This window comes from Salmo trutta, chromosome 13, assembly GCF_901001165.1.
Source record: "Salmo trutta chromosome 13, fSalTru1.1, whole genome shotgun sequence".
NCBI lineage: Eukaryota > Metazoa > Chordata > Actinopteri > Salmoniformes > Salmonidae > Salmo > Salmo trutta.
In genome coordinates, this window is record NC_042969.1 from 15010047 (window position 1) to 15022725 (window position 12679).

The 12679-nt window shown below is 44.2% G+C and overlaps 1 protein-coding gene across 5 annotated transcripts in view; it reads left to right on the forward strand.

Moving 5' to 3' along the window:
* LOC115205280 (fibroblast growth factor 13) overlaps positions 1 to 12679 on the forward strand; it is a 195874-nt gene that overhangs the window by 99666 nt on the left and 83529 nt on the right. For 4 of the 5 annotated variants that reach the window (XM_029771077.1, XM_029771079.1, XM_029771078.1 and 1 more), the window contains one exon: positions 5704 to 5874. The exons of the other annotated variant lie outside the window; for it this stretch is intronic. In XM_029771077.1, coding sequence (XP_029626937.1) covers positions 5704 to 5874 — 171 coding nt within the window. The remainder of the gene's footprint in view (positions 1 to 5703; positions 5875 to 12679) is intronic. 5 annotated transcript variants of the gene reach the window in all.

Below are 12679 nucleotides of genomic sequence, written 5' to 3' on the forward strand. Positions count from 1 at the left end.
TGGACTTTCTGACGGTCTGCCCCCAGATGGTGAGGGTAGTAAAACAACATCTCTACCCCGCTGATCCTCAACATTGGGCCCCACAAGGGTGCGTTCTCAGCCCTCTCCTGTACTCCCTGTTCACCCATGACTGCGTGGACATGCACGCCTCCAACTCAATCATCAAGTTTGCAGACAACACTAGACTGGTAGGCTTGATTACCAACAACGACAAGACGACCTACAGGGAGGAGGTGAGGGTCCTCGGAGTGTGGTGTTAGGAAAACAACCTCTCACTTAACGTCAACAAAACAAAGGAGATCGTGGACTTCAGGAAACAGCAGAGCGAGCACCCCCCCCCATCCACATCGACGGGACAGTAGTGGAGAAGGTGGAACGTTTTAAGTTCCTCGGTGTACACATCACGGACAAACTCAAATGGTCCACACACAGACAGGGTGGTGAAGAAGGTGCAACAGTGCCTCTTCAACCTCAGGCTGAAGAAATTTGGCCTGTCACCTAAAACACTCACACACTTTTACAAATGCACAATCGAGAGCATCCTGTAGGGCTGTATCACCGCCTGGTACGGCAACTGCTCCACCCTCAACCGCAAGGCTCTCCAGAAGGTAGTGAGGTCTGCACAACGCATCACCGGGGGCAAACTACCTGCCCTCCAGGACACCTACACCACCCAATGTCACAGGAAGACCAAAAACATCATCAAGGACAACAACCACCCGAGCCACTGCCTGTTCACCCCGCTATCATCCAGAAGGCGAGGTCAATACAGGTGCATCAAAGCTGCGACCGAGAGACTGAAAAACAGCTTCTATCTCAAGGCCTTCAGACTGTTTAACAGTCATCACTAACATAGAGTGGCTGCTGCCAACATACTGACTCAAATCTCTGGCTGATTTAATAAATGGATTTAATAAAGGTATCACTAGTCACTTTAAATAATGGCACTTTAATAATGTCTACATATTCTACATCACTCATCCCATATGTATATACTGTATTCTATACCATCTACTGTATCTTGCCTATGCCGTACGTCCATTGCTCATCCACATATTTCTATGTACATATTCTTATTCGTCCCTTTACATTTGTGTGTATAAGGTAGTTGTTGTGAATTTGTTAGATATTACTGCACTGTCGGAACTAGAAGCACAAGCATTTCGCCTCACTCGCATTAACATCTGTTAACCATGTGAACGTGACCAATAAAATTTGATTTGATTTATTTACAAGTTAATGGTGAGCTAATTACAGAAAATAGCTTATGGTTTTGAGTGTGACTAAATAAAAGCAGGTTATTCTACCAGAGAATTTTTTAATTTGGACACTGTCTCTTTGGCCTAACTTTATATCCTAATTTGACTTTGGTGCAGGTCATGTTGTTCTTGGTAAACACACACTATATCAAATAAAATAAACGTTTATTTGTCACATGCACAGGATACAGACGGTGTAAACGGTACAGTGAAATGATTACTTGCATAGTGGAGTCTTTTGTTTAGACATGTAGCTAGCTTGCTAAACAATGAACCATAATCCCAACTCATAACGTTACTACCCTGCATGAATCTACAGGTAGCTCAAGCTAAACAACTAGCAATGCAACTGGCTCTGAGATTCAAATAATATTATACACAGATCATACACATAATGTTAGCTAGCGAGCCAGCCAGCTAACGTTAGCTAGCTAGCTAACAGTATGCTTTAACTTGCAATGAAAAGGACTTTCTGGCTAAATTAAAAACTTCTAATATCTGAAAATGTAGCTAGCTAGAATCTCTTACCCATATACAGTGGATTTAAAAAGTCTACACGCCCCTGTTAAAATGGCAGGTTTTTGTGATGTAAAATAATGAGTCAGAACTTTTTCCACCTTTAATGTGAGCTATAACGTGAACAATTCAATTGAAAAACAAACTGAAATCTTTGAGGGGGAAAAGTAAAAAATAAAAAACTCACAATAACCTGGTTGCATAAGTGTGCACACCCTTAAACTAATACTTTTTTGAAGCACCTTTTGATTTTATTACAGCACTCAGTCTTTTTGGGTAAGAGTCTATTAGCATGGCACATCTTGATGTGGCAATATTTGCCCACTCTTCTTTGCAAAAGCACTCCAAATCTGTCAGATTACGAGGACATCTCCTGTGCACAGCCCTCTTCAGATCACCCCAGAGATGTTCAATTGGATTCAGGTCTGGGCTCTGGCTGGGCCATTCCAAAACGTTAATCTTCTTCTGGTGAAGCCATGCTTTCGTGGATTTGGATGTGTGCTTTGGGTCGTTGTCGTGCTGAAAGGTGAACTTCCTCTTCATCTTCAGCTTTCTAACGGACGCCTGAAGGTTTTGTGCCAAAATTGCCTGGTATTTGGAACTGTTCATAATTCCCTCCACCCTGACTAAGGCCCCGGTTCCAGCTGAAGACAAACAGCCCCAAAGCATAATGCTGCCACCACCATGCTTCACTGTGGGTATGGTGTTCTTTGGGTGATGTGCAGTGTTGTGTTTGCACCACACATAGCTTTTGGAATTATGGCCAAAAAGTTTAACCTTGGTTTCATCAGACCATAACACATTTTCCCACGTGCTTTTGGGGGACTTGATGTTTGTTTTTGCAAACTTCTGCCGGGCTTGGATGTTTTTCATTGTAAGAAAAGGCTTCCGTCTTGCCACCCTACCCCATAGTCCATTCATATGAAGAATACGGGAGATTGTTGTCACATGTAGCACACAGCCAGTACTTGCCAGACATTCCTGCAGTTCCTTTAATGTTGCTGTAGGCCTCCTGGAAGCCTCCCTGACCAGTTTTCTTCTCGTCTTTTCATACATTTTGGAGGGACGTCCAGTTCTTGGTAATGTCTCTGTGGTGCCATATTTTCTCCACTTGATGATGACTGTCTTCACTGTGTTCCATGGTATATGTAATGCTTTGGAAATTCTGATATCTTTCAACAATGAGATCCCTCTGATGCTTTGGAAGCTCTCAGCGGACCATGGCTTTTGCTCTGAGATGCAACTAAGAAAATGTCAGGAAAATCCTACTAGAACAGCTGAACTTTATTTGTGATTAATCAGAGTCACTTTAAATGATGGCAGGTGTGTAATGACTTCTATTTAACATGAGTTTGAATGTGATTGGTTAATTCTGAACACAGCCACATCCCCACTTATGCAACCAGGTTATTGTAAGGTTTTTATTTTTCATTTTTCCCCCTCGAAGATTTCAGTTTCTTTTTCAATTGAATTGTTCACATTATAGGTCACATTAACAGTAGAAAAAGTTCTGACATGATTTATCTTTGTCTCATTCTTTTACATCACAAAAACCTGGGATTTTAACAGGGGTGTGTAGACTTTTTATATCAACATGGATGAACGCTTCTCACTCTCTTTCATGGATCCATGGTTGCCCTTAGTTTGAAGATGTAATCCAGAGACAGGTATTTTATACAACAGCCTTCCGTGTTCTCTTTTCGACTCCCTCCGTATTTGCAAACAAACGGCTGAATTTTCTACATCTCCTTAGCTATCATACTCTGCTTCCACCAGGCATTCCACTGATTTCAAAACTCGGTTCTCCAGAAAGTGTACTTTGTGATATCTTTAAAAACAATTGCTTTAGAAAGGGTTACCTACATGTACTAAGAAGCTCATGTTATAGACAGAAATGTGTTACATGGCAGACCAATCCGAACTCATCTCTCAGAATGTCCAGCCCATCCATTATCTCAGCCAATCGTGACTAGCGGGAAGGTTCCTATCTTTTTCCGTGGCTAAACCAACTAGGCTCGTAATTTAACCATTTTATTCGTATTTACAGATGGCATATAAGTTTGTTATTAATTAAGGCACATGAAAGTTCACGTTCCATAAGGCATTTCTGCCCTTTTTCAGAGTCAAGGTAAACACTGAAGTAATTAAAATGTTAAAAAAAAATGAATGTAAGTCGCTTTGGATAAATGTAATTATTGCTCATCTTTGAATTGTACTTGTGACCCTGTCACTATTTTTGTATGGGGTGGCAGGTAGCCTAGTGATGAAGAGTTTTGTGCCAGTAACCAAGAGGTCGCTGGTTCGAATCCCCGACCCGTCAAGGTAGAAAAAGAATCTGCCTTCTGCACTTGAGCGAGGCAGTTAATCCCTGACAACAACTGCTCACCGGGCATGGATGTTGATTAAGGCAGCCCCCCGCACCTGTCTGATTCAGAAGATGGTTGAATGCATTCAGTTTTGCAACTGACTAGGTATCCTCTTACAGTACCTCCTGACTTATTCTCTCTGTTATTTTAAAAGGATAGAAAAGTCTATCTGCCTCCCTATTCCTCACTGAAATTAATTGGGCACATGGATTTGTGCCTATTCATGCCTTTGTGGTGTGTGTGCGTGTGCATATATGTGTACGTGCTTGCTTGCGTGTGCATATATGTGTACCTCGTGTGGTATATTGTTGTTACACACACGTCTGTGTGTGTGTGTGTGCGTGCCTGTATGTGTGTGTGTGTTCCGTGAGTGTGTGCACCTATAGTGTGTGCGTGTTCGTCAGCGTTCATGCGTCTCGAGCACCATGCTCTGCGAACGGAGGGTCAACTGGTGGGAGGAGGGAGCGCGTGTTCTCAATGACAACAGAACAAGGAGCAGGTTGACAGCTCTTTATATATAATCCGTTCATGTTTTACTTTGAATAACGAAGCAGAGAGAGGATGAGACTTCATCACTGAGCCAGTACACCACTGAGTACTTCTGGATGTCAGCCGAAATCCTACCACAGAATGAAACTAGATAGTAATGACGTAGCCCAGACTTAATTTAGACTCAGTTATTCGGTCTTGTGAGGCTGTCTGTGTAGAGCACGTGGATCAGCAGACCCCTCCTGTCCGTATGTGGATATACATGCAGTTAACAGATGGATGGAGGATGGTTAATAATGCATTCATGTGGAGGAGAAGAGAAATGTGATGTCGTCGTTTCGAGGTCACTTACAATGTGTCTGACCCTTTAGACAGGTTCCCATGAACCTTAGACAGGCCTAGAGCAGTACACTGGACGGAATAATGCAGCTGATGCTATCATTTCTTCATAGAATTCATAATATCCACCGTAAAAATATCCACAATATCATCTCTGCATGTGTCGTGTCATTCCATGAAAACGTTCCCGACCACCACGCTCTGGTTGGCTGGTCTGGGATCAGCGCATGCTTTTGCATTTGCATGCCTCCCTTTAAGAAGGGTACTGTCTGGTTGGGGTTAGTAGCACCCCGATCTGACCTTAGATCTGCTGGTATTGACCTTGCAGGTTCTTGCCTTGCTGTACTTTCACACCTCTATGCCATCCTTTGAATGATCTTAGAATGACCTTGGGACCCACAGTACTACATGATAACGATGAGGTCCGATGTGTCTCTGTGTCAGTTTGCCGCGTACTCCTCCTCCCTCTCTTTCTCCCTCCCTCCCTCTCTTGATGTTACTTTAGTTGTATTTATTTAAGTTGTTAATGTTCTCTCTCTGCCCTCCTCTTGCTCTCCCTTCCTTCTAACTCTCTCTTTCTCTCCCTCTGTTGAGTTACAATAATGCTTTAGTGGTTGCTGATGTAATGTCTGTATTTTATTTAGCCTTTGTTTCGTCTCTGCGTTGTTCTTCTGTTCTGTGTTGTGGTGAGCGCTCCCCTAACCTCAGTTCATTGTGTTGCGGCACCACGGCAGTCCAGGATGACGTTGCTCCAGGTACCCAGGAGTACATTATGTTGCGGCAGGATTCCATCCACTCATCGGCGGATTTAAGGAGTAAAGGGTCCCCGTTTCGTGCTAAGTGTCACGAAATCTTCTGCTGCCCGCTGAAGCAAGTCGTCAACAAAGAGAGCTCAGAGCCCGAAGGTTTGTCCGCACCCCCTCCTTGTTTTTTAAGTGATGCTTATTTTTTGGCCTCCCCCCCCCCCCCCTCTCTCTCATATTCTGTCTGAACTGATAGTTCTCCTCCCCTCCTCAAAGTTTCCATTCATTTACATCCCATTTTTGGAAAGCACCTGGCCTGTGCGGGCTCTCACTCATCGTGTTTGTATATGAATGTGAGTATCTTATGCTTGCCTGTTGAGCACAGCTCACCGAACCCCCTCCTACCACCCATAGGCCCATGCTACAGCCAACATAAAGGAATAATAAAACCACTGAAAGGGGTCATGGAATGATGCAGCTGCTGTTCACCATACTGTAGTGTTTCTATTTCAGCCTCTTGGCTTCATAGAATAAGAAGCTTGCAGCTCGTCATGCTACAACCTCATGACTCTGCACCTCTACTGTATAGCACATCCATATTAGGTTGATATTAAGATGATGACAGTATATTATTGGCATGCTGCCCACCCATTAAGCAACCGTCTGTCTCCCCCCATGCTCACCTGGCTTTTAGTCTTGCTGGCTTTAGCCCTGTCCCTCTCTTTCACCAAGTCCCCCTCTCTATCTCCTTCTCCCCCATCGCTCCTCCCGCCCTCTGCCCCTCCTCCTTTCTCTACCTGCCTTTCTCCTTTTCCGTCCTCCCCCTCTCTCTCTACCTTTCTCTCCCATCCCCCTCTCCCCCTCCCCCCCTCCCCCACTCTCCTCTCTCTCTATCTTTCTCTCCCCTCCCCCTCTCTCCCTCCCCCACTCTCCTCTCTCTCTACCTTTCTCTCCCCTCCCCCTCTCTCCCTCCCCCACTCTCCTCTCTACCTTTCTCTCCCCTCCCCCTCTCTCCCTCCCCCACTCTCCTCTCTCTCTCTACCTTTCTCTCCCCTCCCCCTCTCTCCCCTCCCCCTCTCTCCCCTCTCTCTCTCTACCTTTCTCTCCCCTCCCCCTCTCTCCCCTCTCTCTCTACCTTTCTCTCCCCTCCCCCTCTCTCCCCTCTCTCCCCTCTCTCTCTACCTTTCTCTCCCCTCCCCCTCTCTCCAATCCCCCTCTCTCCCCTCCCCCACTCTCCTCTCTCTCTCTACCTTTCTCTCCCCTCCCCCTCTCTCCCCTCTCTCTCTACCTTTCTCTCCCCTCCCCCTCTCTCCCCTCTCTCTCTACCTTTCTCTCCCCTCCCCCTCTCTCCAATCCCCCTCTCTCCCCTCCCCCACTCTCCTCTCTCTCTCTACCCCGCTCCCTGGCGCTTGCAGGTGCATGATGATTAGTCTGTGTATGGTCATGATCATTGGGGAGTGTGGAAGACACCGTACGGTAACGTTAGGTGTAAGCACCTGCATGTGGATACATTGTACATGTATGTTAGGTACCAGGGGTTGATTGTTACATCTATTGCCTGAGGCTTGTGCATTTTCATCAGTAGAGTACTAAGATTGCAAAGATGAAGGTACCTTCCTTTTCAGACTTCCAGGCAACTCGGTAAGACGTGATTCGCTATGCTGGTTTGTCGTATGGTCTCAGCTACATGATATTATCAGGTAACAATCACCTGTTGAATCAGATGTGTGGGCTGCTCTTGAACATAGTGTACATGTAGAAGTGTGGCTTTATCCAATGCATTGCATCCGATTGATGGTGCATTATAATGTCTGTTATTCTGATTTAGTAAATTAGAGAGCGAGGGACACAGAGTGAGAGAAAGAGATGGAGAGAGAGAAAGATGGCGAGACAGAGAGAGCAACAGATTGAGCTACAGCAGAGGGATGGGGAACTACAGATCTATTATTCAGTTAGGCTCCAACTCCACCGTGATGCATGATTGAATTTACAAAGGAAGGAGGGGAGAGAGAATGCTGCCTTATGTGACCTGTTAGCTGGGGTGTCATTAATATCAAGGGACTGATGTGATGTGGTTCTGTAGCCCGTGGCAGTGCCGTGGCCCCCTATGTTCAGTACAGAGAACCCTCCCAGGCATCACCTAATATCACCTTATTTAAGAACTTCTGTTGTGGCGTTCTTGCCGTTTTGCGAACGTTCGCGAGCTCAAAATGGTGTGGGATCATATAAAAAAAAAAACGTTCAAAGTCGAAATGGCAAGTCTGTGCCACATCCGCAGATTATTCAAGAGTGGGAGGACGATGTGAAAAAATGGCCACACATCACCTACGAAGACGTCTTCAATTATTTAGTCTCGTCTCTCGGTGTGGATGGGTCAGAGATGAAGAGCTGCAAAAGCACAGAGGCATATCGATACCTCCACAGTGGCAAAGTTCACTGTCTTGAGGATGACAACCTGGTGTTCCTCAAAGCAGATATTCAGCCCAGTCAGAGAAAAACACACCATCATTCTGGCTGGGTTCTTGTATCATCTGTTGGCACAGTGGAGACTGCAGGGTGCTCTTGTGTTACAGTCATGCAGCTGCAGTACTATGGAAGGTAACTAGCTCGCTGGCTTTTTGTTTATCATAACCTTTTCTATTAGTGATATGTTTGACGTTAGCTAGTTACTTAGCTAGCTAGCTAATGGTGATGATACCGTATCACTGACCAGAACTGATAACGTTAACTATTACAACATGCACACACGGTCTAATCTCGATTGGCAATGAGGTAGGTACAAAATCAGAGTGAGATTTACAATCAAATAGGAAATGACCAGCATAACCTAAACCTACTAGTTAAAAGGAGACTGTGTAAACTAGTCAGCTGTGAACTCCATGTAAACTAGTGTTCTGTACGGTAATTGGCTATTCTAACAGTAGTGTTTTGTTGAAGGTGCAGAATGCTGTCTGTGGAGGATTGACAGGGGTGTCCTGTACAGATGAGCAATGTCAGTGTAACTCTGGGACGCAGCAGAATTTATCTCCAAAAAGGTTGAGCGAGATCTGTTTCAAAAGTCACATGCCAGCGGCTTCTCCATCTCTACCTCCAACTCCTACGTACCCCTCCCACAATGCACTTTAGAAGAGTTTGGAAGGGGCCAATGTTCCAGTGGGGAGCCTTCTGCACAAGTGCATCAAAACTAAACCAAACAGTTATCAGGTTCCTGCAGCAGCCACACAGCTCCAGCAGCCTCATGGTGAACAGGGCATCAACATGCAGTGTCAGAAATGCTTATGACGTTTATGTTAAGCTGGAGGAGTGTAAATGTGCTAGCTTGGATGAGGTCAATAAAGCACAGAGTGCCTCCCATGTGTGGAATGACGTGCGTAAACTTTGGATCGCTGCTAGAGCAAAGAAGGTTCCTGTGTGCACCTCAACAAATCCTGACAACTTTGTGTGGGAGCATCTCTTCCCCAGGTTCCATGGGAACTCAGCAGCCATATAGGCAAGGAGAACGAGCAGGTGGCCTACACATGGATGGAGAGTTGGCCGCTTAGTCTGGAGAGTAGAGGCACAGTGGTGAGTGTCAAGGAGCCATGGCTTTCTTCAAGCCCAGATGGCGTGTTAAACTCTCAAGAACTTTAAGACATCAAATGTCTTGTTCTGAGTAAGAGCTGGGAGTCACTGACTGACCTGTTCTCTGGCAAACTCCCCGGTGTGAAGCTGGTGGATGGGCTTCTGGAGAGATGGAGAGACGCAGACTGCTTGTCTGGGCTCCATCCGAGCAGGTTGTTATTGATGTGAAGTTCTGTGCTGATCTTATCCCTAAACTGAAGGCATTCTATTTCACACATATGCTGCCAAGGATAGTAGATGAATTCCAGTCAGGCAGACTAACTGTGCTCCAAATATGTTCATCTATGTGGTATCTAGGGGCCTAATACTTCAGTGTTTTTAAATAGGTCCTATATTTTGTGCCTTGTAAAGCGATCTGTCAGCTCTACCTTATTATCTTAGCATAACTCTTGATTGGTGATTTGTTGTCTGGCACAGTTGTCTTCATAACACACATTTACATGAGTTACATAACACACATTTGTATCTTGCCTTGTACAGCTCTCTTCATGCATGTTTATCTAATGCCTACGGATAATAATATTTGTATTGTACCTTGTACAGCTCTTTCTTTTCATATGGTACTTAATCAACTTATCTAAGCATACCGTAACTCATCTTGCACTTAACAAGTTATGGCGTTAATAAAAACACAATGAAATTCAACTTTGTTGACATTTTCTTTGATACTTAAAATGTTGAAATGAAGGAAGAGGAGGCATGTCTAAGGGTTTCAAATGTGTTCTCTATTTGATTCTGGGTTTGGTTTTAAAGGGCACAAATGAAGAAAACAGTGTGGCACTTCGTAAACAGTTGTCTTCTCTCTTGGTCTGTTAGAGACATTTTGGTGTTGAAGAAAAAGTATTTTAAATAGATTGAAGGCAAGATAACAGCACCTATTGGATGCCTGTAATTATCAGGAACAGGCAAAATTACACGACATTTCTAATGTAGGAACAATCAAATGGTTCAGGTAAAATAGGAAACTACAGTTCCAGTCAAAAGTTTCAACACATCTACTCATTCTAGGATTTTTCTTTATTTGTGCTACTTTACATTGCAGAATAATAGTGAAGACATAAACTATGAAATAACACAAATGTAATCAATTAATAACCAAAAAAGTGTTAAACAAATCAAAATATATTTTATATTTGAGATTCTTCAAAGTAGCCACCCTTTGCCTTGATGACAGCTTTGCACACTCTTGGCATTCTCTCAACCAGCTTCATGAGGTAGTCACCTGGAATGCATTTCAATTAACAGGTGTGCCTTGTTAAAAGTTAATTTGTGGAATTTCTTTCCTTAATGCATTTGAGCAAATCGGTTGTGTTGTGACAAGGTAGGGGTGGTATACAGAATATAGGCCTATTTGGTAAAAACGAAGTCCATTTTATGGCAAGAACAGCTCAAATAAGCAAAGAGAAACGACAGTCCATCATTACTTTAAGACATGAAGGTCACTAAAAACATCAAGCGCTATAATGAAACTGGCTCTCATGAGGACCGCCACAGGAAAGGAAGACCCAGAGTTACCTCCGCTGCAGAGGATAAGTTCATTAGAGTTACTAGCCTCATAAATTGCATCCCAAATAAATGCTTCACAGAGTTCAAGTAACAGACACATCTCAACATCAACTGTTCAGAGGAGACTGTGTGAATCAGGCCTTCATGGTCGAATTGCTGTAAAGAAACCACTATTAAAGGACAACAAGAGACTTGCTTGGGCCAAGAAACACGAGCAACGGACATTAGACTGGTGGAAATTTGTCCTTTGGTCTGATGAGTCCAAATTTGAGATTTTTGGTTCCAACCGCCGTGTCTTTGTGAGCCGCAGAGTAGGTGAATGGATGATCTCCACATGTGTGGTTTCCACCGTGAAACGAGGAGGAGGAGGTATGATGGTGTGGGGGGGCTTTGCTGGTGACACTGTCAGTGATTTATTTAGAATTCAAGGCACACTTAACCATCATGGCTATCACAGCATTCTGCATCGATACACCATCCCATCTGATTTGCGCTTAGTGGGACTATCATTTGTTTTTCAACAAGACAATGACCCAACACACCTCCAGGCTGTGTAAGGGCTATTTGACCAAGAATAAGAGTGATGGAGTGCTGCATCAGATGACCTGGCCTCCACAATCACCCAACCTCAACCCAATGGAGATGGTTTGGGATGAGTTGGACCGCAGATTGAAGGAAAAGCAGCCAACAAGTGCTCAGCATATATGGGAACTCCTTCAAGACTGTTAGAAAAGCATTACAGGTGAAGCTGGTTGAGAGAATGCCAAGAGTGTGCATAGCTGTCATGAAGGCAAAGGGTGGCTACTTTGAAGAATCTCAAATATAAAATATATTTTGATTTGTTTAACACTTTTTTGGTTACTACATGATTCCATATGTGTTATTTCATAGTTTTGATGTCGTCACTATTTTTCTACAATGTAGAAAATAGTACAAATAAAGACTTCTGGCCCTTCTTTGGACACTGTGTTAACAAACCACCAAACGAGCCAAACAAGCTTCAATGCCATACAACACTCCTTCCGTGGCCTCCAACTGATCTTAAATGCTAGTAAAACTAAATGCATGCTCTTCAACCGTTCGCTGCCCGCTCCCGCCCGCCCGACTAGCATCACTACTCTGACTTAAGTCCAGAAACAGGCAAGGGTCAAAACCGGGAGGACTAGAAAAGGAGAATGGAAAAAGCAGGAGAACGGGAAAACCGCTGGTTGACTTGGAAACATACAAGACGAACTGGCACAGAGAGACAGGAAACACAGGGATAAATACACTGGGGAAAATAAGTGACACCTGGAGGGGGTGGAGACTATAACAGGAACAGGTGAAACAGATCAGGGAGTGACAGAACATTCTCACTGCTCACTCTGCATCCTCATGGATGATCTCACCCTGCATGTTCTCAAGTGTGTGTCAGGTTGATGGGAACAGTCTGGGAGAGAACTTTGAACACCTTGAGTCGTCTGATAACTCTCTCAACATGTATAAGTACATTAGCTATCCTTCTCGTGTTTGTGAAATCCTTGTCAGACAGCTGGTCTCTTTTCTGAGTGAAGGTTATTTTGGCAAGGTTTACCTTCCTCTCATACAGAGGCATTGTGTTCTGGATTGCCTCCCTCGGCAGCCATGGAATGTAGATCATCTTGTGGTCCTCCATTGTGTCAATCCAGTAGCATAGGATTCTGCCCACTACTCACTGGGACACAGAGAAGCATTCAGCTAGATCACCCTGGAGTAGATTCAGCTTCAGCTTCATCAAGGTTAAGAGTATTTGATCAGTGATATGCATTTTGAAGTTAGCCGTGTAGAATTGTTGCAGAAACGCTACATGGTCAAAGAAAAC